Raw genomic sequence first — 24321 nt, 5'->3', positions numbered from 1 at the left:
GAATGGATGCGGAGCTCCACTAACGGTAAGGAGCACACCATCCGAATACAAAAGTCCTCCCTAAAACTTTATGGAAATGCCAGATGGACGGCGTTAACACACGCTCTCCAATTGTTTTCACAGAAACGACTTATTAACTTATGAACCAGACCCCTGGGAGTATTCCCCCATTTTGTAACCGCGCAGGTAAGCGCATATACAACATAACACGAGTGAAACAGAGCATGACGAGCATGTATGTCTTTAAATGCAGCACACTTATTGTTCGTTTTTCCTACTTGTTTCAGTTCCACCCTCCCCAAATCACTCTTTACACTGTTTGGAATACAATTATCGGTTGGATCCATGACCCAACGTTAAAGGTAGGCTGATAGCGGCTAGGTTGCGAACGAGGTGTCGAGCTCTTAGGATCATCATAGTCATGATTGTTTCCTTTCTTTTTGTAGTTGTTGTTTGGTCCTGAGGAGAACCCCGCCAGCTACAGGGTTCGAAACGCGTCGACTGACCAGGTCCCGGGTCATTCTCCTGTTTCAGTTGAAATAATCTTGCGAAACTAGTAGAAAGACTTTTTTGCTCATTTTACAATTTGTACAATTGAATGCTAGATAAAGCAAAGAACGGACGATTCTTTCATTGAACAAAAAGTTTATTTTGGCACTGGGACCAGTTTGTTTGTTTGATTGTTTTGTATGAATGGACGGCCACAAATGTGTTGCATGTTAGTTGTGAACTCACTGTACATACCGTATTATTTGTTTATTTGTATTTCATGGTTGTGTGTAGATATATGTACATAGAATGTTTTGTATTCCCATGCACAAAAAAGATGCATAACTGAATAGATACAAGATAAAAAAGAATAATTAAAAAGTTGCAATTTATAAAGCTAGTGTCCATGTTATTGTCATGTACACCATTGCAATAGTTTGTGTAAATCATTTCCTCAGCACTGGCAAGTGTGTTGTTCTGGTATTATGTACTTCAGTGGCAGGATCTATGTACTGATCAAGCCTAAACAAGTCTATGCTCGCTACATCTTGTGCAATACACAAGCTACTACCAATAGCTATAAGTCTGAACAGGCAGATGTTGTTTGAAAAGGGTTTTCTGGACAAACGCAGCTAGGGCACACATAGATCAGAGAGGCTTGTGCAATACAAAGGAAAGGTTTATATCAAATGAAGAAATGTCTTTACCAAGGAATCAGCTTCTTTTCCTCTTCTATGATACATATAATACGAACTGATGCAGATTTTTAAGTACCAAATACTTCTCCACTGGCTGACCAACTGGGCTATAGTCCTGATGTTCATACTAAGAGGTTAGAGTTTACACAAAAATGGAATCAAACAGCTAAAAGACAACAATCTCGATTATAGAGGCAGGTGCTAAAAACCAGAGGTACACAAAAAAAGGTAAACATGTATTGTCTCCTCTGTCCAGTTCAAACAGATAACCAAAGCTTCCCAAACATTGATCTATTATAAATGCCTTTCCGCAGAGGTCTATAAATCAAGAAATACAACTATCAATAATCGAACTAGCTTTTGAATCATTAAGGTTATATTATTCTGTATATGTATATTAACATTTGTATTCTACCACTGCAGTTGATTTTTAGTATACAGTCTGCCTATGGCAATCTCGAGTTCTTCAAATGGTATGCCTTGCCAGCAAGCGGTATAAAAGGCGTCTTTCAATGCAACAGACCCCGTTGCCTCTAAGCCTGTAGCAAACACAGTCACAACAAGTTTGAGATGTAGAAAATTCATTAATTCACACAATAGTTGAGCAGGTTTGCACAGAAAATAGATATAGCAATCTTTTGCACAGAAAAGAGATATAGCAATCTTTAATTATTGGGGTTTTGAGTACAGTAAATCTAAAGCAATACAGCTAACAAGACAAAAGATACAAAGCATTGCTTTGGCACTAAACAGTAAAGTCCCATACCTTATTTCATACAAATGTCTGTTGGAGGATTATTTGCAGCTTTCATTAACTCAATATTTCAATGAATGTTGGACAGGCCACATGAAGGGCCCGCTCCCCCTCTGCCCGACCAGGCCCGAGCCCGGTCCCTCAAGTGTTACACACCACCTCTTCACGTTTTCCGTCCCCTCCGGGACCCCTGCCTCTGAACATCTCGACCTCTTGGGCCCGATCCACTACTGGCCCGCGCGGCCGACCTGGGCGCCATCTTGGACAATGCACCACGAGGCCGCGTGGCCTCCGATCGACCCTAACCCTGGGCCTGGCCAGGCCTCAGACATCCCGGCACCACCATCCACCCAGGAGGTAAGCGGACTACTTGGCAGGTCAATGGGAGAAGAGGTGTCGATGGCTCTCCCCCCGCCAGGTACCGCTCGCCCCCAGCCTCCCCGGGCGCCGGCTCCACCCCCCTGCTGGGTGTCTGAACTCCCTCATCCTGGACCCCCCGACCTCCAAGTGCGAGGGTCCGGACATCAAAGGGCGGCGGTCCTATAACTGAGGCAGCTCCAGAGCAGGAAGGCAGTTGTATCCTGGAGTCGAGAGACGCAGAGAAGAACTCATCCTTGACGGACTACTGGCGCTGCCGTAGCCCTACTTTGTGAACCATCGTCCTGCCTGCTGGCGCTGCCGCAACCTTCGTAAACCTTCATCGTCATCGGGACCTGCTGGCTCCGCCGCGGACCGTCGCTACCTTCAACCATCTCGGGACCTGCTGGCTCCGCCGCGGACCGTCGCTACCTTCAACCATCTCGGGACCTGCTGGCTCCGCCGCGGACCGTCGCTACCTTCAACCATCTCGGGACCTGCTGGCTCCGCCGCGGCCCAACCATCTAGAACGCCGAGCTCGAGGATTGAGAGCTATCCATCCACCCCTTTGGTAACAAGACTGTCCCGCTACCCCTTCCCCGAACCAGAGACTAGAACCGAGGGGACCCCTGAGTCCAGACCTCCTTGTATCATTTGGCCGTACTCAAAGAATTGCTGATAAAGTATCGTTTAACCTTATCCTTGTGTGGTGTCCGTCTGTGGGGGGGAAGTTACTTGTCTGTACGATCGCTGGAGACGGCCCTCCCTGGAGACCTCTCCCCTTTTACTCGGCCGACCCTCCCGGTCCGTCTAACATTGGTGGCCAGCGGCGCGATCCGAATCACCGCATAATCGTACAGAGAGTAGCTCACCCCACGACGAAATCACGATGACAACCAAAGAAAGCGGATCCACCGAGAAATTTCAGATGGAGAAATTGGAAGAATACAGCCATCGTGAATTAAAACAATTCTGCATCGAACTAGGTATCGCTACCACCGGTCTAAGTACCAAAGATGATTTCAAACAGGCCCTGGAGTCCTGGGCAGAAACCGGGGCCGTCAGACCCCCGGACCAAAATATCGCAGTAGTAGACACCGCGGCTCCCGAGGAGCGAAGAACGGGTCTCTCGCAAGACGAGATCCAGGAACGAGAAAAAACAAGACTACATGAACTAGAAATGACCCGGCTCAAAATGGATGGGGAACTCAAGTTGGCCGAACAGAAACTGAACTTAGAACATCTGAGACTCCGAGAAGAAAGAGAGGAAAAACAGAGACAAAGAGAGCTCGAGGAAAAAAGACTGGCATATGAACATGAGCGCAAATTAGCTGAGATAGACTTACGCAAGCAGAACAAGGAATCCGGGGTGACCGAGCAACCCCGCACCCCCGGAGCAACAGATAAGAAGGTACACATCCCCAAGGATGTCGTTCGAGAATACTTCCGAGAGGACGACATCCAACAATGGTTCAAGGCCTACGAAATAGCTATGACCTCCCACCGGATCGATCGAAGCGACTGGGGAGCCGGTCTATGGGGGAGATTCCTCAATGAGGGCCGCGATGCCCTGCTACAGCTCCCGGACCATCTGATGACCTCCTATGACCATATGAAAGCGGCCCTCCTCACCCGCTATGGGCTCACACCCGAGATGTACCGCCAGAGGTTCAGAGACTGCACCCGCATCCCGGGTACAACTTGGGTGGAGTACGTTAACTATTTCAGCAGAGCCTTCGAGGGTTGGATCAAAGGAAGCAATGTCACAACTTACGAACAGCTCTTCAATCTCATGGTGTGGGAGCATCTGTCAAACAATTGCTTCATCGAACTCCGGCAGCACCTCCTCGACAGCAAATTGTCTGATCCACGGCAGCTCGCAGCCGAAGCTGACCGGTGGGAAATCACCAGAGTGGGCCGAAATGGGTCCTATGAACAGAACCGAAACCACCACGGTCAGCACCGTCCCCGAGGAGGAGGAGGGGGGGCCAAGGAAGAGGAAAAGACAGCACTCCGGCCGCCCCCGCTGCCAGCACCCCTCCCCCGGCCAACCGGGGCAGCACCCCGGCACGACCAGGATATAGGGCCAATGTCACGTGTCACCGATGCCAGCGAGTTGGCCACTACGCAAACGACCCAAATTGCCCACAGAACCAGAGCCCAAGACCCCGCCAGGTGGCTGCCGCTGCCCTGGGGGAAGAACAGATCTCTGAGGAACAAGAAGAATATGAGCAAGAACATCAAGAATGGGAGCCAGCCGCCATGGCTCTAGCTTGCTTAGGGGGGAAAGACATGGTCCCGCAGGTCCCCCTACCCGCTAACACCCGGAAGTACAGCCAATGGGTGAGCATCAATGGACGCCGGGCCGAAGCCCTCCGTGACACCGGGGCCAGCGTGACAGCCGTCCACTGTCACCTGGTGACCCCAGAACAGTTCCTACCAAATATTCTCTGCCCTGTCCGTTCAGCCGATAACTCGGAGAGTCTGTGTCGGATGGCCTGCGTCCCTTTCGAATGGGGAGGGGTCTCCGGCATGTTGAAGGTGACGGTCCGAGATGATGCCCCCGTAGACTGCCTCCTGGGGAATGACCTTGAAAGCTCTCCGTGGGCAGCCGTAGAACGAAGGGAACACCTGGGGATGTTAGGCATCCCGGACTGGGCGTGCGTCACCACCCGGTCCATGGCCGCCCGTGCCAATCTCCGACCCGAGGAACCTGAATGGCCGGCGCCGCCTCCCCCGGTCGCTCCAGTCGAAGACGCCGACCGTGCCGTCCCCCCAGAACCAGCTCAACCTCCGGGCCTCTCGGGCCTCGACCAGTGGCATCAAGAGGGGGGGCCCACACAGGAGCAGTTTCGCGAAGAGCAGAAGACCTGTCCCTCCCTCGAGGGACTCCGCCAACAAGCCCTCGCCCAGAACGCAGGGGATACCTCCGGAACACACTGGGTCTATTGGGACAATGATCTGCTATACAGTGAACAAAGGATCGCAGAGTTGGGGGCCAGTCGGGTGCTAGTAGTACCCCTCCGTTTTAGAGACTTCCTGCTAAATCTGGCCCACGATGTCCCCCTGGCTGGACACCTGGGTCAGGATAAAACTTACAGCCGCCTAGTGACCCACTTCTTCTGGCCTAAAATGAGGAATGATGTACTCCAGCATTGCCGATCTTGCCCCACGTGCCAAGCCAGTGGGAAGAGCGGCCGCAAACTAAAAACCCTCCGCAACCAGACCCGACGGTTCAGAGAGCTGGCAAAAGCAAACTTGGAGGCCAGTCAAGAGGACATGAAAAAGTGGTATGACCAAAATGCCTCCTCCATCGAATTTGAACCCGGCCAACAAGTATGGGTGATGCCCCCCACCGAACCATGCGCCCTGCAAGACAAGTGGACGGGGCCCTTCAAAGTAGTTGAGCGCAAGGGCCCTGTCACCTATCTCATCGACATGGAATCTTCACGGAACCCCCTCCGGGTCCTCCACGCTAATAGACTGAAACCCCATTTCGTGCGTTCAGAACTCAGCCTCCTGATGGCCACAGACAATGGAGCCAAAGAAGACTCCGAACCCCTCCCTGACCTCCTACGGACTCGGCAGAAAGACGGCTCCGTGGACGGGGTCCAACTCTCGGAGGCCCTCACCCTGGAACAACGCCAAGAATGTCGAGACCTCCTGCTGCAGTTTGCCAGCCTGTTCTCCCTCACCCCAGGTGTCACCTCCTGGTGTGTGCACGACGTGGACACGGGGGACAGCCCCCCTATCCGCCACCGGGCCTACCGCGTACCAGATCGGGTACGGGCCTGCATTCAAGAAGAAGTAACCAAGATGCTCACGCTCGGGGTCATTGAGCCCTCAGACAGCCCCTGGGCCAGCCCAGTAGTACTGGTCCCCAAAGCAGCCACCCCCGGCACCACGCCGGAACTCCGGTTCTGCGTCGACTACCGGGGCTTGAATGCGGTCACCAGAACAGACGCACATCCCATCCCCCGGGCAGATGAGCTAATCGACCGCATGGGAGCTGCCCGCTACCTCAGCATTTTCGACCTGACGGCGGGCTACTGGCAGATCGGCCTCACACCCCGGGCCCAAGAACGATCTGCGTTTTCCACTCCTGACGGCCATTATCATTTCAAAGTCATGCCCTTCGGCATGAAGAATGCCCCAGCAACGTTTCAGCGACTCGTTAATCAGGTCTTGGCCGGACTCGAAGGATTCAGTGCCGCCTACCTAGACGACATCGCTGTATACAGCCACCACTGGTCCGACCACCTCCACCACCTCCGAGAGGTGCTACAGGCCCTTCAGCGAGCTGGCCTCACGATCAAGGCCAGCAAATGCCAGATTGGTCAGGGGTCCGTGACCTACCTCGGACACCAGGTGGGAAGCGGCCTGGTGGCCCCTCTACAGCTCAAGATCGCTGCCATCCAGTCCTGGCAGCCCCCCATCACCCAGACCGAGGTACGCGCCTTTCTGGGACTCACGGGCTATTACCGCCGGTTCGTGAAGGACTATGGTAGCATAGTGGGGCCCCTCACAGAACTCACGTCCAAAAATCAACCACAGAAGGTCAACTGGACCCCAGATTGTCAAACAGCCTTCGAACAACTGAAGGCCGCCATGTGCTCCGCCCCTGTGCTCCAGGCCCCCGACTACAGCCGGGATTTCGTCGTCCAGACGGATGCCTCCGACCACGGCATTGGGGCGGTCCTGTCTCAAGTGAACCCCGAAGGCCTTGATCAGCCAGTGGCCTTCATCAGCCGGCGACTCCTGCCTAGAGAACAACGCTGGAGCACCATCGAGAGAGAGGCCTTCGCCGTGGTATGGGCCCTCAAAAAGCTCCGGCCCTATCTTTTTGGCACACACTTTCGGGTACAGACCGACCATCGACCCCTGCAGTGGCTGATGCAGATGCGGGGGGAGAACCCAAAACTGCTACGTTGGTCCATCTCCCTACAGGGGATGGACTTCACTGTGGAACATCGACCTGGACAAGACCACGCCAACGCGGATGGCCTGTCACGCTTTTTCCGCCTCGACGAGGAGAGTCCCCAAGAGGATGGGTGACTCTCCCCGCCTTCAGCTGGGGGGGACGCATGTTGGACAGGCCACATGAAGGGCCCGCTCCCCCTCTGCCCGACCAGGCCCGAGCCCGGTCCCTCAAGTGTTACACACCACCTCTTCACGTTTTCCGTCCCCTCCGGGACCCCTGCCTCTGAACATCTCGACCTCTTGGGCCCGATCCACTACTGGCCCGCGCGGCCGACCTGGGCGCCATCTTGGACAATGCACCACGAGGCCGCGTGGCCTCCGATCGACCCTAACCCTGGGCCTGGCCAGGCCTCAGACATCCCGGCACCACCATCCACCCAGGAGGTAAGCGGACTACTTGGCAGGTCAATGGGAGAAGAGGTGTCGATGGCTCTCCCCCCGCCAGGTACCGCTCGCCCCCAGCCTCCCCGGGCGCCGGCTCCACCCCCCTGCTGGGTGTCTGAACTCCCTCATCCTGGACCCCCCGACCTCCAAGTGCGAGGGTCCGGACATCAAAGGGCGACGGTCCTATAACTGAGGCAGCTCCAGAGCAGGAAGGCAGTTGTATCCTGGAGTCGAGAGACGCAGAGAAGAACTCATCCTTGACGGACTACTGGCGCTGCCGTAGCCCTACTTTGTGAACCATCGTCCTGCCTGCTGGCGCTGCCGCAACCTTCGTAAACCTTCATCGTCATCGGGACCTGCTGGCTCCGCCGCGGACCGTCGCTACCTTCAACCATCTCGGGACCTGCTGGCTCCGCCGCGGACCGTCGCTACCTTCAACCATCTCGGGACCTGCTGGCTCCGCCGCGGACCGTCGCTACCTTCAACCATCTCGGGACCTGCTGGCTCCGCCGCGGCCCGACCATCTAGAACGCCGAGCTCGAGGATTGAGAGCTATCCATCCACCCCTTTGGTAACAAGACTGTCCCGCTACCCCTTCCCCGAACCAGAGACTAGAACCGAGGGGACCCCTGAGTCCAGACCTCCTTGTATCATTTGGCCGTACTCAAAGAATTGCTGATAAAGTATCGTTTAACCTTATCCTTGTGTGGTGTCCGTCTGTGGGGGGGAAGTTACTTGTCTGTACGATCGCTGGAGACGGCCCTCCCTGGAGACCTCTCCCCTTTTACTCGGCCGACCCTCCCGGTCCGTCTAACAATGAATATTAGAGATATCCGAGTTGTAGCTCAGCAGAATTGAAGCTACGTTGATTTTCAGATGGGTAGCTTATGTATGTGATCATATTAGGGATAAAGAAGTTATAATCTACCTAAGCCAGCAGAAAAGCAACCCAATTTAGGATCCATCAGAGATCCCTTACGTCCTTTGATGCATTCATGTCACACTTTCAGCTGAAAAGAGGTCTTCTTCACATGAAGCTTTATCTTCATCTATTTAAGGGGCAGTCGCCCATCTGATCTGCCCGTGTATTAGCTATTCGTGCAGTTATAAGAGAATTCATCAGTTTTCAAATAAGCCCATTTCAGGCAAGGGTTTAGTTGCTACAGATGTGGTGCCTCCATTTTCTTTTTTACTCAACAAACATGAAGATCAGTTACGCATGGTTCCTGCAGTTCCCTTACACAGTCTGACAGCAAGTCTAGCCTTATATAAAAAGACCAAGGTGGAGGAGTGCCTACACTGACTTAATGAAGATTCAATGTCAGTGGATTGCTCAAACACCACTCATAAGGTGGAGCTCTTTGAGCACTTGCAACCATGTTTACCACAGGTTGTCCAAACTTCATCTAAGGTCCGCGAGGGTAGCTGAGCCTCAGCCCAGCAACCCTGTCTTAAGGGAAGAGAGAAGCTCCATAAAATGCACAAAGAGTGAACTGCTGCCAGTAGCCACTTAGTGCACTATATGTTGCATTTAGTATTAGCCATACAGATACACATTCTGTTGCTGCGAGCACTTTCTACATTCATTGTCTTCTTCAATGAAATGGCCAATGTGCATACCCAGCCTTGTGAAACTATTTTCAGACTAGGACCAGGGAACGCATCTCATTGCTTAACTTATTTCTCCAAGAAAGAGACTAGGTCCAGTGAAAACGTCTGACATTCTTCTAAAATGATAAAGTCATGACTAGTTTACCTTTTTTAATGAACTAGTAATGAGCTCCTTTTAATGGCTGCTTTCACAGACCTTCTTTGGAATAGTTGGGCATTTAACTCCACACTTTGTTTAATACTTTTGTATTTAGTAGCTAATAAATGATCAGATTTTATAAATATAAACATGCCACTGTTGATTTACCCCCGATACTTCCAGTCCATAAGTCTTGCCCCTTATTGCACACTACTAAACAGTAAGCCAAAGACAATAGTCAGCCGTCCATACATTGAGAAAGCATTGGTTTTCCTACTGGTGCATCCCATAAACAGGGCTTTGAGGGGGGTTTGGAATAGCTGACATAAAGATCAGTCTCTCCTCTTTTCTCTACCATGTCATAAAGATTTAGTATAATAATATACCCAGATGATGCTGCCTGAGTATTCATCAGGAACAGACCATGCCAGATGTGCTCTACCTTCTTCGAACCAGAATTTAAAAATCAATCAAGCAAAACGCCAGAGTAAAATGACTATCAATAGCTTGCATGCTGAAATGGAGCACAGCTTAAACCGTAGGGGTCCAGAGAGCTTGAGTCTTCCGTAAAACTGGTCCAAACTATTCCCTGCCACAACGTAAAATGATGATAGCACCACAGGTGTTACGGTTAGGATGTAGGGTTCCCACTTTATGCCTCACAAAGGTTTACTCTCAACCTGGTGCCCCGGAGCTCCAGCTCCTACCTTGCCAAGCACTCAGAATAGCTTGTAAAGGAAAAATTAGACCATCCGTCAATGATAGCAACTGAGAAAAAAAAACAGCACTGGCACTGAAGCCACCACCGAGAAAAACAAAATAAGATTATTCAGTTCATGCATTGACTAGAAATGGGTGAGCCATAAAGCGCTCAACTCTGTACCTGATTAGAATTCTTAAAGTAAAGGCACCCGTTAGTTGAATCAATTGATCTGTTGCGAGGCAGAAACAACAATGGTTTTAAGGTACAAATGACCGACAGGGTCTTACTTGTTCAACTGAGAGTTTTTGAGAGACCCTCAATGTGTGTCCTTTCATCAAAAGACATATTTGACACTGAGAAATTGATATCTGTAATAAATTGATATCGGTACTATGAATGCACAGAAAAGGGGGGTACCAAACCATCGGCTTCAAGAGTGCCTAGAGTAGGGTGCAGTTATCTAATGACTTCAACAGCAGAAACGAACGCCCCGTGTGGGGCATGATGTATGCATGAGGGTTACTTGCCATCTTTCTCATTGTTTTGCAGTGGGCTGTAGGCGTTCACCATTGCCTGAAAGTACTTTCAAAAGTGGGAATCTAATACAATTTTTTTTAAATAAAAGCATTTTCCTACTTAAAAATGGAAAAGATACTCCAGTAGAAATCACGAACTAATAGCAAACATTAGTAATCACATAATTTTAGTAAAAAAAACTTTGCTTTAAGTTCATGCAATTCCTTATCATTTGGGCTAAAAACAATCAAAGTAATGGCAGAAAATTAACATGCACCACTGTAATTTTAAACAAAAAATGACTTCAAACAGACAATTCAAATCATTAACCACACCAAATACAGTACCTAGTAAAGGCGCGCTTGCACTTCTGCCGAAATCTTCAATCATTCCAAAAAGCAGAAAGGTACAGGATGAAGGAAAGAGGAAATACCAGCAAAATAAAGTTATAGAAAAGCAAAGAGTAAATGAGCAAGTGTTTTAGCAAATTAAAACAGAAAGCAGGACAGATGATATTCCTCCCCTGATTATAGTTTTTTGTTTAAATACTTAGGGCCCACATACTTGTTGCAAGCATCTGGTGTTCCGATTTAAATTGCAATATCTTGTTAAACCTTAATTCTATGCCAACCTTTCCAATCAATAATTGGTTACATTCAGTAGCATTTCCAAATTTAGTCACACTTTAGCAGTTGTTACTCAATATGGATTTCGTGAAAAACATTGAACATTCACAATAGAGGAAAGCCTTGATTTACTAGAGACTGTAAGTCTGTTTTCACCCAGGAATATTGGCATTACATATGCAGCATAAGAGTAACGAGACAGTATTTGGAACAATTGTTCTTCGTATCAGCAAATCCATGTTCCAAATTCTGGGGCAGTTGACCAAGGGCTTTACAATCCAGATTTAAAACTGGAAGACATATTGAGTTCTCACATGAAGCCGCTGCATTTCAAAGTACTAAACACATAATAAACAAGTAACAAACACGTTGTCAATGTCAATCCCGCAGCGCCGCAGATCTCCTTCCCTTCAAAAGCAAAAGGTCCAGGAGATCGGGTCCACGGGCCCAAAGAGTTACGAGGAGAGGGCCAGTGTGCCCCCCTCACTTAAGAAAAAATAAGAACATGAGGTATGGGGTTCCTGGGACCAAGTAGTCTTGGAGAGGGGGCTGCGCTTTCCCCTCCCCAAATTAAAATTTACAGCACTCGGGGGCACGCACATACCCCCCTTAACCCTTTCCATGCGGTCGCGATTCCCCTGGTGTGCTGTAAACAGCACAAACAGGGGCGGGCCGTGACGAACCCCAGCCGTCATCAGCACACGAGCACCGTAGTGCATGATGGCTGGGGTTCGTCATCAGCATGGAAGGGGTTAAAAAAAAAATAATAATATGGGGTCCCCATGGGGCTGCAAAGGCTCAGGGAAGGGGACAGTGTACCACCTACCCCTCCCCTTTTTTTGTTTTTACACAAATAAGCCCCGGGGGCTGCAGTCAGCCTGAGTGAGGCCAAAAGTGAAAGACAAACTGCACGCTTAAGGCTGATCGGCGGAGGGTTGGATGCCTGCAGGGTTGGATGCAGGGCCTTGCCGCAGGCCAGGCAATTTGCAGCGGGGTGATTTTATGAATAGAAATAAAATATTCCTCTACTTTAAAAACCTTTAGAAATTTAAATTAAAACACAGATTTAAGTGACATTATCGTTAGGTAAACATTTCAGGGACAATCTAACGTTTTAACCTAAAAAAAAAACACTGAATTCAATCAGTTATTGGTATCTCTAGTAGCTGTAACTCGCGCCCTCGCCAAGCACAGGTAATCAGTCCTCATATTATATCACTCATGACATGCTCTACATCACTGATAGCATCACTGCAACTTTTGAAATGACATCATTGATGACAACACTGTTCATGGTAGTTCTCTATGCCAGTAAATATAGTTAGGTAACTATAACTGGTGAGTTCCAGTGTTTTTCTTTTTAGTTTAAAACATTATATTCTCAGTAAAATTTTCACCTAACTAAAAAATTATATGTATATCTTCATCAGTGAATAATGTTGGTGAAGAGCGCACAATGTTACTCAGGTTAAACAGAGTTAGATTGATATGTGTGCTGTGTTGTGGAATATGCCTGCGAAGCATATGCGAAACTAATAGGAAAGTGGCCTAGTCCCAAAGTGGCGGATAGGACTACAACACGCACTACAGCTTATACAGTATAGACGTTAAACCAAACGTTCTTAATAATTCATCTGCTCAGTTCAAATAATATACATTACAGCATCAAGTATGAGCTCATTACAAATTGACGAAACAATAAACTATATTACAACCAATCGGTAGTACAACAAATTTTTTTATGTGGCGATTGAAGAACCTAATGCATTTTGGGACGTTATTAGTCCCTTCATTAGGGGTATTCTATAAGAGAAAAAGGAAAACAATTCAAATGTTGCACATTGTGCACAGTCCTATGTTTGTTAATAGAACATTTCTATGGTCATACACACAGTGACATGCACCCTCCACCTTAGAGCTCTGTGAGAAAATGTGAAACACGCGACACTTACTTTCCTCGCACAGACAGGTTCTATTTAAAATCTAAAAACGATGAAAGAAGGAAGGAAATTGGGAATGATTTTGAGTGAACAATGCTCATAAACTAAATCACGATGTTTATGTCAAATACGAAAAAATACAACACATACTTGGTCAATATACACTGTTGCGTCTTTTTTGAAGTAAAAGCCGGTAGAAACTGGCGATGTTGTGTAACACCTGTAAGAAAGACATAACTACAGCACCCTGGCCTGCTACCTTGCAACCATTATGAATGGCAAATACACGAACCAATGGGCGCTCAACTGTTGGTGGGCATGGAGTGACGTAAATTGACTGCTACATATGGTTGTCACAAACGCACTGACACTGTAATAACAACAGACCTATAGTTAAGACTCACTGTGATCGATTGAACTGGAGACAACATCCCGACCGTCCGTTTATAAACATACCGGTATCTAAATCCAATCACTGACCTAGTCAATGCGCTTCCTCCGTAACACTATTTATCAATATATGCCGTGAGGATCTCTCTAAATTGAAATACTTCGGCTCAAAAAGACTACAAAGAAATAGTCAAACTGTCACTAAGGTATGTCCGTTATCGAGAAAGTCCTGGTACGCATGGGAAAGATAATTCACTTTTATCTTACCATGAATGTAGACAACTACTCCTGTATCCGGCAACCCGACCGCTAGGTTCACACACAATTCTCAAACCTCGCTGAACGCTATTTTCTTCCACGCCTGAGGTTCAAAACATACGGCGTCAAGAGTGACGAAACTACGCTATTGGTAGCACAGAAGAAGGACTCAACTATCAATGTCAACAAACGGGCGAGACAGGAGAGAATGCTCGTAAAAGACCAGAGAGAATGCACGTAAATGAAGTACGATCATTGTGTTATCAAAAAAAGCCGACTGCTGGAACATGAAGATATTCAAAGACTCTGATGATTTAAAGCGGAAATGATTCACCCTATTAACGTGTCAAATACAATAGTAAATGCTCAAATAGCATGTTAAGACAACATTATAAGCACCTTGTGCAGTCAAGTACAGCTGTTAGTAAAGATATGCATGCCCCTTAAGTAGTTGTACATTTCGAATTCAGATGAAAACCAAGCATGCATCAATAGTACATTAAAACATGGACAATCCAAATGCCTTGACATGATGGTATGTGCAAACAATTTTTCTTCCTCCTATTGCATGAATGACTTAAACACGTGTTATCTCAATTTATGTGCAAATTGAGATAACCTATATCAATTATACTAAAACACAAGTAATCAAAATGCATTCACATGATGGTATGTACCATTAATTCTCTTCCTCCCATTACATAAGTATCCTGCACTCGTGTTATCTCAATGTATGTGCACTGTATGTATATGGAGAGGGGTATTTAGTGCGCTGAAAAATATTTGTCACTATGTGCTGTTTAGCCCTAACGTGAGGATATGGGGTCCCAGGGTGTTTTCAGATTACACCAATTGGAATTTCAAAGGAAACATGCCATTTCAAATTTATCGTTAAGACCATGTGGCATCATGGTCTGGAGTCTCTTAATCCAGAAAACTATTCTCCGTAAAAGGATTTTGGTATTGTATTTCATGTTCTGTCTGGTACTGTGAGATAATGGTGCTGTATTAAACCAGGTTTTGTTAAAAATGTACGGAGGGATTTAGTAATTTGCTCTTACAAAATTCCGAATTTTAGTTTTTTGGGCCAGACTGAAATGTATCCGGAATCAGCTCAATAAATCGTTATTCTTTGCTGTCGGTGTTTTGTATTGAGAATATCTACCTGGCTAGATCAAATACATTTTTGATATCGCCACAATCTTGGTAAAGAGCTAGACATCCGTGATAGGATTCTCATTAAGAAGGGTCCTTCTTCCTGGCTTTTTTCATATATCTCCGAGCATGAATTCAGGAAGGAGTTGTAAATTGTTTTCAGGGTTCATTTCTGTCTTTGTTGCGAAGTCTTGTGTTTTGCGGAAGCCAGTTAAAAATAAGACCGTATGGCAGCAGCTTTCCTTTTCGATATAACCATTTATAATATTTAACATTATATTATATTATTTTACATGTTCTCTAGTTTTGATCTAATTTAATCAACATTTAATATTATGCCAGATGTTGACACTGACAGTGAAGGGTTGTAAGCTACTTGTATTCTCAGATACAGTGTACCACCACAATACTGACTATGTAATATCCACTACAAAAATATTGACTGCAGGATACCCGCATGCACAAAATCAATTTAGTGAATGTGGAATTAGAATAGTAAATGTATGCTTCCCTGTGTATGCTCAACTTGGCAGTATTGTGCAAGTAGTTTTCTGGTAATCCGTATTCTTGCAGTTCGATATTTTTATAGTCTGTATTTAACATACAACCTTTAAAATAAGCATTCAGTGTAGGTAGGCCCCCCCCTCCCACCCCACCCCCCCCACCACCAGCAACAGGGCTATTCTACATCAGAGGGTGCTTCTGTGAGCAGTTTGAACTGTATTCACTGGGGCCTGTGCACTTCGTTTTCTTGGCCAGCAGGGGGAGTAAAGTGCTATTCAAACAGTATTGTTAGATTTCGAGTTAGTGAAGCCTTTACCTGCAGAAGTCCAAAGTGTGTATTGGGCCTGTCTGTCTCCTAGGAGATTCTGAACAGGAGAAGCAGCTGCCCAGCCCCCACCCCCAGGCCAGCAGACCATTGGCTATTCAGCTACCAGGCAAGTCTGAGCCCTCTTCTCACACCTTCCCAGGCCCCTTAAGGCCTTGCTGGGAGCACCCCAAATCATTCTCCTCCATCTTGTGAATTGCAGCCTAACTGTGCCCCAGATTGCAGTGAGCAGATTCCAGTAAGTGGTAAGGAGACAGACTAGTGCTGTGTCTTCCCAAAATAAAAGTTGTTTAAAAAACGATGAACCCTTTCTGTGATTATTGTCTTTGCATGTGGTTGTTACAGTTTAAAATTGCAGTTTTTACCTGCCTGTGATTGCATATGTATTCACCTGTTTTGTGTTTTAAACTTGTGGTTTTCCCTGCCAATGATTGCTTGCATTTAACGTGCTGAATTGTGGAATTTGCAGTCCAACCACTGTAGTTTGTCCATCTCATTCCTTGGTGACAAATCTATTTTCCCTCCAAATTTCTCCTTTGCTCTGTGCTAAGACCTGTGTGTTAAAACAGTGCACCCCCAGCCACCATTTTTGTGTTCAGAAACCTTATTTCTCATCCTGTGCCTCTATCAATATATTTAATCTAAATATACTTACTTCCTTTATGTATCTATATACTTTCAATGTACTTATGGTTCTATATATTCATCACGTTCTTCTAATTTACCATTTCCAATGCACTAGCCTATTTCTCAGCCTATACTTCGCTCAATATATCTTCTAACCCAACCTTCTGACTCATCTCAAACTTTTTTCTACTACTCCTTCCAATGCACTACCCTATCTCTCATCCTATACATCTATCAATATATCCTCTACATCCACTCTCTCATTTATCCCAAACCCCATACCACTACTATGATCGCCAAAATAACCCTTTCTAGACTCTCTCCTGCTCCACCCCTCCTTGCATCATCTGACACCCTTTTACTACACTGAACCCCTAAAACAAACCTTTCTAACTCTCCCCTCTGACTCCTCCCCTCTAAAACTCATTTTTACTCATCCAAAAGCTTCTTCCTACTGCTAGGACCTAAAGAAAATTATTTTATTTTGCTTTTGTGTTCTGTCAACCTTATTTTCATTTTCATTTCAGTTTTTCCCACGTATAACAGTCCACATGGGCATTTAATGACATTCACATTTTCTCACAGAGCACTATGGCGGAGGGTGCATGTCACTATGTGTATGACCATAGAAATGTTCTATTAACAAACATAACACTGTGCACAATGTGCAACATTTGAATTGTTTTCCTTTTTCTCTTATAGAATACCCCTGATGAAGGGACTAATAACGTTCCGAAAGGCATTGGGTTCTTCAATCGCCACATAAAAAAGTTTGTTGTACTACCGATTGGTTGTAATATAGTTTATTGTTTTGTTAGTTTGTAATGAACACATACTTGATGCTGTAATGAATACTATTTGAACTGAACAGATGAATTATTAAAAGCGTGTTGTAGTCCTAGCCGCCACTTTGGGACTAGGCCACTTTCCTATTATCTTCATCAGTGGAAATATTGCTTATGGCTAACCTCTACTCTTCATTCAATATAGGAGAGAGCTGAAGACGCGTCTTTAAACAACACCATCACTTCTCTGATCTGCCTTTAACGCTGTACAATGTTCCACTGGCTTTCTTCTAGTTTGCACTAAAAAAATATCACCCACAGACACTTAATACGGAGGGGCGGATACACAAAGGTAAACTTAGACCTGAAGTCTAAGTTTAGACCTAAAGTCTTAGTTTAGACTTAAAGTCTAAATGCAGACTTAAAGTAAAACTTTAGACCTGAAGACTACTTTAGACCTAAAGAATAACTTTACACCTAAAGTCTAAGTTTAGACCAGAAGTCTAAACTTAGACTTCAGGTGTAAAGGTAGTCTTTAGGTGTAAAAGTCTTTAGGTGTAGAATTAGACTTCAAATCTAAGTTTACCATTGTGAATCAGGCCCTGAGTGTAGTGCTACAGATGTAAAGTACAGCCAAACATTCAAAGTTGAACATTAAATTTGAAATTCTTAAGACGTATTTATATAAATGTATAATGTGCACTAAATATGCTTTGATGTACTTTATTACATACTCAAGTTGAGTGAATAGTTCTCTTCGACCCCGCTTCTCACTTGAAGAACACTTTGGGAAGCTGCAGTTTTATGTGTTTCATGTGCTCCATTAGCGGTGCCTCGCGAAAACTTCCCAGGCAACGTCATGTACCGATTATCTTCTAGGTAGGGTTTATTCTGAAATTAGGAAAACATTGTTTCTATCTCTTATCAAGTAAGCATACCATTTCTACAATTATTAATTGTTCAGCTACCAGCCCAATGAAGGCCACATTAAGTTTCATATTTATAGTAAAATCAATTACTGCAAGATCACTACGTATGCACAATTTGTCTTGAAAAGGTAGTCCTAATAACACGCCAGAAGAAAATTATGGAAAAAATATTGATAAAATACATGAGTGCCTTGGAGTATTGAAAAAACAGGTGAACAGAAAACAATGTCAGAAAATAGAGAAATGTTTTTTTCTAAAGAACATACATGTGCATAGGACACAGGAGCTTTTGGAGCATGATATAGGGACTTCACTTCATAGACCTGTGCTTGGGTTATCCAGAGTTATGCTCTGAAAATACATTGATGGGATGAAGCAGATTTTTACCCAGTTGAAAATCCAGTATTTGAGCATATTTGGCTCAAACTATTCTACCCATTACTTTTATGTTTTTTTCAGGATAAAGGGTATGCTATAATGGTGACACCGAACTCTATCTCAACAAGGAGACACAGTAAGGCTGAAACTTGTGTGGCAATGCCTATGTTACCATGAAAATAGGATGCAGATCTTCCAACTCGGTCCATGTCATGAAGATGACACAGTCAATCTGTCCTGTTTTCAGATAACAGTACTAGGCGGGCAGGGACATGTTGTTTCACTTTTCCCATTATTGGTACAGACCTTAAAGTCACAACATGATGGGTGAAAAAAATGACTAGATGGATTGGGTAAGTAGACATTATCCGGACCTGACCTACTAGTTATGGCTGGACTGCTTCTTCGTCATTGTATCAAGACTGATTTCTGTACCTGAGTTTTAATCTCCACAGCAAAGCTTAACAACTATAAAATAAAACTTATTTTCTTCTAGGTGTTTTATATAGCGCTGGCCAGACACAAAGGTATTGGAGCGCTTTACAACATTTGTCACGTTAGAGTCATACAGTCTGGCAAAAAGATAATATGCTGGCTCTGGGCATTTTGAATCTCAGCGCGAGGTAGATCCTTAATGAATGGACGTCTGGTAGTATTCCCGTTGTGTGCCGGTTGACTTCGACTCGGCCTCCTGCGGGGAGGCGGGATAAAGGCAGGGGTCATGGAGGCGTAGGAGGTAGAAGCCTTTATGTCCCACAAAAAGTGCACTGCGGTGTGCTTTGGCTTGAGGACGGTAGCTATCGGTACAGGAGAGAACGATTGAGGAAGAGGTCTTTGAGCTGACTTTTGTATTTTACAAAGAAGGGAGTGGTCCTGATATAGACAGGAATGGAGTTCCAGATTTTGGGTGCATTTCCAGCGATGGACTGGGCTGTGGTTTTTTGTTTGCGTGATCTCAGAGGGGTGAGGAGTAGAGTGTTGGTGCTCCTTGTCTGGCCGGCATTTTTGAGTTTGGAGGCCAGGTAGTCTGGTTTCGCTGAAGTGCAGGGCTTTGTGCGTGAGACAAGCAGTTCTGAAGCTGGCACGCATTTCAACAAGGAGGCATTTTAGTTCTCGGAGAGTAGGTGAGATATGATAATATTTCTCAATTCCGGTGATCGTTCTGGCTCCTGCATTGAGGTTTGTTCTGAGGGGAGCTAAGTGGCATTTTGCTGTGCCTGTGAGCACTGCATTCCTGTAGTTGAGTCTAGACACCACCAGCGATTGAGTTGATTGCTTGAGGTCCTTGGGTGGGATGAAGGATTTTATTTTGTAGAGTAGTTTCAAGTTGAGAAAGGCGCTCTTTGCGGAGCTCTTGATGTGCTTTGCCATGTCAAGCTTGGGTCTAGGGTGATTCCCAACGATTTAACAGAGTCAGCTAGGTTGAGATTGCTGTTGAAAGCATCAGGAGCTTTCTGCTATTCTAGGATTTGGGGGCTCTCTTCCTTGCTGGAGATAAGGAGGATTTCAGTGTTGTCTTGGTTGAGTCTTAGATGATTTATTGATAGCCAGTGTTGAACTTCTCTTAAAGTGTTGTTGAGTCTGTGAATGTCCTCGATGGAGGAGGTTTTGAGATAGATCTGGGTGTCGTCTGCATAGAGGTGGAAGGGGATGTTGTTGTTTTTTAGTATGTTGGTGAGGGGTTCCATGTAGATGTGGAAAAGATGCGGGGAAAGATGCAGGGACATCCCTGCTGACTGGGTGCAAGTCGAATGAGAAGCTTTTGATTTTTATTCTTTGGGTGCGGTTGTGGAGTAAGGAGGATAACCAGAGTAGAACCACCTCATCTACACCTATCCTTTCTTGGAGGACCTTAATGAGTCGATTATGGTCAACTGTGTCTTAAACTGCCGATAAGTCTAGGAGAATGAGGAGGCAACATTGGTCTGTATCTAGTGACTTGTGAATATCGTCTATGATGTTCAGAATCGCGGTCTCAGTGCTGCAGCCTTTTCTGAGGCCCGATTGGTGGGGGTCTAGTAGGTTGATGTTGTCCATGTGTTGAGTCAGTTGTAAGAGGATGCATCTTTCTAGGATTTTGGATAGGAGGGGGAGATTGGAGACGGGTCTGAAGTTATTCAGATCGTTGGTGTAGAGGCCCGGTTTTTTCAGTAATGGCGTGACTTGGCTGACTTTCAGGCAATCTGGTATGTCTCCTGTTTTAAGAGAACTATCTATGATCTTGCTCTGCTATTTATGATCTTGCTCCAGAGCAGGGCTAGGGAGAGTCTAAGTTTTTGGCCAGTTGGGCGGGGCCGGGCCCGGGGACCTTACCGCAGGGGTCTGTGGGGGAGCCCCAATGCCCCCACGGTCCTGCCGGCTCCCCACCTCCTGCGGGACACTGCATCGCTTTTGAGCAAGGGGAGCAGATGACATGCATCTCCCCCCTTGCTCAAAAGCAATCCTGCTTTGCATTGTTGAAGCGAGAGGAGGTTTCCTGCTCTTGCTTCAACGAAGCAAATCAGAGTTTGCAATGACAGGGTGGGAGCCGCGCGGCTCCCGCCCTGTCAATGCAAACGGCAATGTCCCGGCGGTGGACACACCGGGATATTGCAGGAGCCAGCCCTGGGGGGATGGTGGTCCCCAGGACCATCAAGGGCTCCAGGAGGGGGCCCCCCTCCTAATGTTTCTAAAGCCCCAGGGAGGTGTTGGTGCCCGGGGAAGTGTGGGAGGGCTCGAGCCCACCCACACTAACTATTTATTACAGCCCTTGGGAAGTGGCGGTCCCCGCGAGGCCCCCGCCCTTATTTAAATGAAGCTCGGAGAGTTGGCGGTCCCCGGGGCTACGGGTGCCCCCGAGGGCCCCTGCTACATAAATGAAATTGTCCCCGGGATCTGGCCCATTTCAGATAGATTGGCGCACCGGTGCGACCCTGCCCAAAAATGACAAAAAAATGCTTTTTTGGGGCGGACACCCTAAGCAGGCCTGGGGGGTCAGGGTGTTTTACTCTCCCCCATTTTCTTGTTTTGACTGCATCTCTCACCTTTTTCCTTCTCCCTCTGTACTGAGTCACAAGATGGCTACAAACACTTCCTGGTTTGAAGGGTTGGCAGCAAATTAGAGGCAAGCTCGTGCTCAGGAGGGCTCAGCCAATCAGATCTAACAATTTTCAAATATTAGTAACTGTAAATCTTTAAATATCTCAAAAGCTTCTGAACGGATTTTCACCATTTAAAAAAAGCGTGCTTTCTGGACCAAGAGCTATTTCTCTGCCAGATTTGGTGTAATTCCATTTAGCAGTTCAGGCTGTAGCTGTGTCTAACGTTTCCTATGGAAATTGACATGGAAAAAACACTTTTTGGCCCCCCCTACTTTCTCGACCCACCCCATTGATAAATCACTCCCCCAAACTTTCAAAACAGGAGCTTACCTGAGTGAACAATTAGTTTAGAAAATGTCATGTAGATTCGTCAAATTGCGCCAAAGTTATTGGCAAGTCCTATGGAAACTAGGTTCTAACTATAACTACCTACTGGGGAGGAAGGAAGGGGGGAGGAGGGAAGGAAGAAAGTCTGTATGTATGGGTATGGCAAATCAAAAAAAGCCCCTCCTATGGAAACTAAGTCCGAACTATAACTACCTTCTTCCATAGGAAGGGCTTTTTTTGATTTGCCAATATCTTTGGCTCCGCTTGACAAATCTTCATGACATTTTCACAACTTCAACTTCAGTCAGGTCAGCTGCTGTGTTGAAAGTGTTGGGGTGATGTATTAAGCGGAGGCAGAGATAAAGGGGGGAGGTGTTCGAAAATGGATTTTCCCCATGTTTATTCCCATAGGACCTTTGACTAAGCCTACAGCCCTCACTGCTGAATGGAATTACACCAAATTTGGCAGAAATGTAGACTTGGTTACACAGAGCACGCTTTTTTTGATTTGGTGGAAATTCGTTCAGTAGTTTTAGAGGTATTAAAGGTAAAAATAATATAGATATATAGGGATGCCCTGTTCTTAAATCTCATTGGCTTTCAAAACTTTAACCAGGAAGTGTTGGCAGCCATCTTGGGACTCGGCTTGACCCAACCGCCATCTCCCCGGGGCAAAGTATTAATGCTGGGGACACCACAGCCCCAGGGACTGTCACCTCCATGGGGCAAAGTTGTGAAATAAATGCAGGGGCCCTGAAAGCACCAACACAGTCGTGGGAACTGCCTCCTCCCAGGGTCAAAGTTGTTAAATTAATGCGGGGAAGCCACATCCTGGGGCAATGTTGTGAAATAAATGTGAGGGGCCGGAGCAGTCCATCTGCAGCCCTGGGTACCACTACCTCCCCGGGGCTGAAATAAATTAATGTAGGGGGGCATCACAGACTCCCAGGCCTGGTGACCGCCACCTCCCCAGGGCAAAGTTTTGATAAGAGGGGGGCCTCGAGAAGCCACCTCCTGAGGTGCCCACTCTTGAGAGGTAACCTGGTTGGTGGAGGCTGACACCTCCCACTGAGCAAAGGCATACTTAACTCTGCTTTCTGCAAACCAGAGCAGTAAAACAAATCTGGCTTGCAGAAAGCAGAGCTTTTTTATTTGTACCCCTGCACGCTAATATGTGTGCAGGGAAACAGATGAAAATATGTGCTCAGACAGACAAGAAGCTGCCTTTCAGCAGCTCCCGGTCTATCACGGCAATCCCGACTCCCGCATGAGGTGGGGAGCCGGTTGGGACCTTGGGGACCTTGAGGCTCCTCAAGCAGTTCCACTGCCCACTGGGTGCGCTGGGGGTACCCAGGTGGTGTGGCTAGGCCCCAGGGGATTGAAGGCCGAAATGTACCAAGGGAGGGGTGCCACATGACCCTCTTCCCTATAGTAAAAAAATACAGAAGCACTTACTTCTGTAAAGTACAAATCATCCAAATGTGTTTTTTCTGCATTTCCCCAATAAAAAGTTATCTGTGATTTGTGAGGGATTTTTTTAATCCCTGCTTTTCTCAAGCGCAATATCTCACGTAGAATCTGTGACAAAGGGATTCTTTCTTGTCATCTGCTGCTCAGACCAGAGATCGTTTTCTTTTAAAAACTAGACGTATGTAAACTTGCCTAGAAGCCCAGAGTGTTTGATCCCAACCATATACATTAGCTGTATGTAACATCTTCTCGCTCTTTTACAAAGATAATGGACAGCTTACTAAAAGGCCCTCTGAATGTGTTTCCTGACAATTTTGGAGAGAGGGTCTTGATGCCCAGCTATACAATCGCATCTCCACCAAACAAAGAAGCACTTACTTCTGTAAAGTACAAATCATCCAAAGTGTGTTTTCTCTGCAGATCTACCATGTAAAAGTTATTTGTTGAATATGTTCAAGCAACAATCACATTGGCAAAGTTACAGACACACAAGGCCACTGAAGACAATTCCTCAGCGATCTTTGCACAGTGGTAGTGTAGGAGATGCACTATATCTTTACCGAACTGGGTAGCACTTACTAATTAGCCAATAGAAAGTACTCCAGTTGGGTACAGGTGTTGCACAAAAGGTTACCTCTTCTTGGATAAAGACACAGTGCAGGATTCATTCATTGCACGATGAATACATTACAGTTCAATCAATCATAGCATTTATATAGCGCGCTACTCACTCGGAGGGTCTCAAGGCGCTTGGGGAGGGGGGGTCCGCTACTGCTCGAACAGCCAGGTCTTGAGCTGGTTCCTGAAGGCGAGGTGGTCTTGGGTCAGGCGGAGGTGGGTCGGGAGGGAGTGACACGTCTAGGCGGCGAAGTAGGAGAAGGATCTCCCTCCTGTGG

General features: G+C 46.5%; 1 protein-coding gene across 25 annotated transcripts in view; it reads right to left on the bottom strand.

Moving 5' to 3' along the window:
* Nucleotides 1–24321, bottom strand: part of PPFIBP2 (PPFIB scaffold protein 2) — a 1093831-nt gene that overhangs the window by 68634 nt on the left and 1000876 nt on the right. For 13 of the 25 annotated variants that reach the window (XM_086955898.1, XM_086955903.1, XM_086955886.1 and 10 more), the window contains one exon: nucleotides 17976–18132. In XM_086955898.1, coding sequence (XP_086812024.1) covers nucleotides 17976–18132 — 157 coding nt within the window. Of the gene's footprint in view, nucleotides 1–10978; nucleotides 11012–17975; nucleotides 18133–24321 lie in introns of all 25 variants that reach the window. The other 12 variants (XM_086955895.1, XM_086955897.1, XM_086955882.1 and 9 more) reach the window with 1 other exon arrangement.

Source organism: Lissotriton vulgaris, chromosome 2_1, assembly GCF_964263255.1.
Source record: "Lissotriton vulgaris chromosome 2_1, aLisVul1.2, whole genome shotgun sequence".
Taxonomy (NCBI): domain Eukaryota; kingdom Metazoa; phylum Chordata; class Amphibia; order Caudata; family Salamandridae; genus Lissotriton; species Lissotriton vulgaris.
Note: the sequence above shows the minus strand (reverse complement) of the source record. Positions and strands in the feature narration are given on the sequence as shown.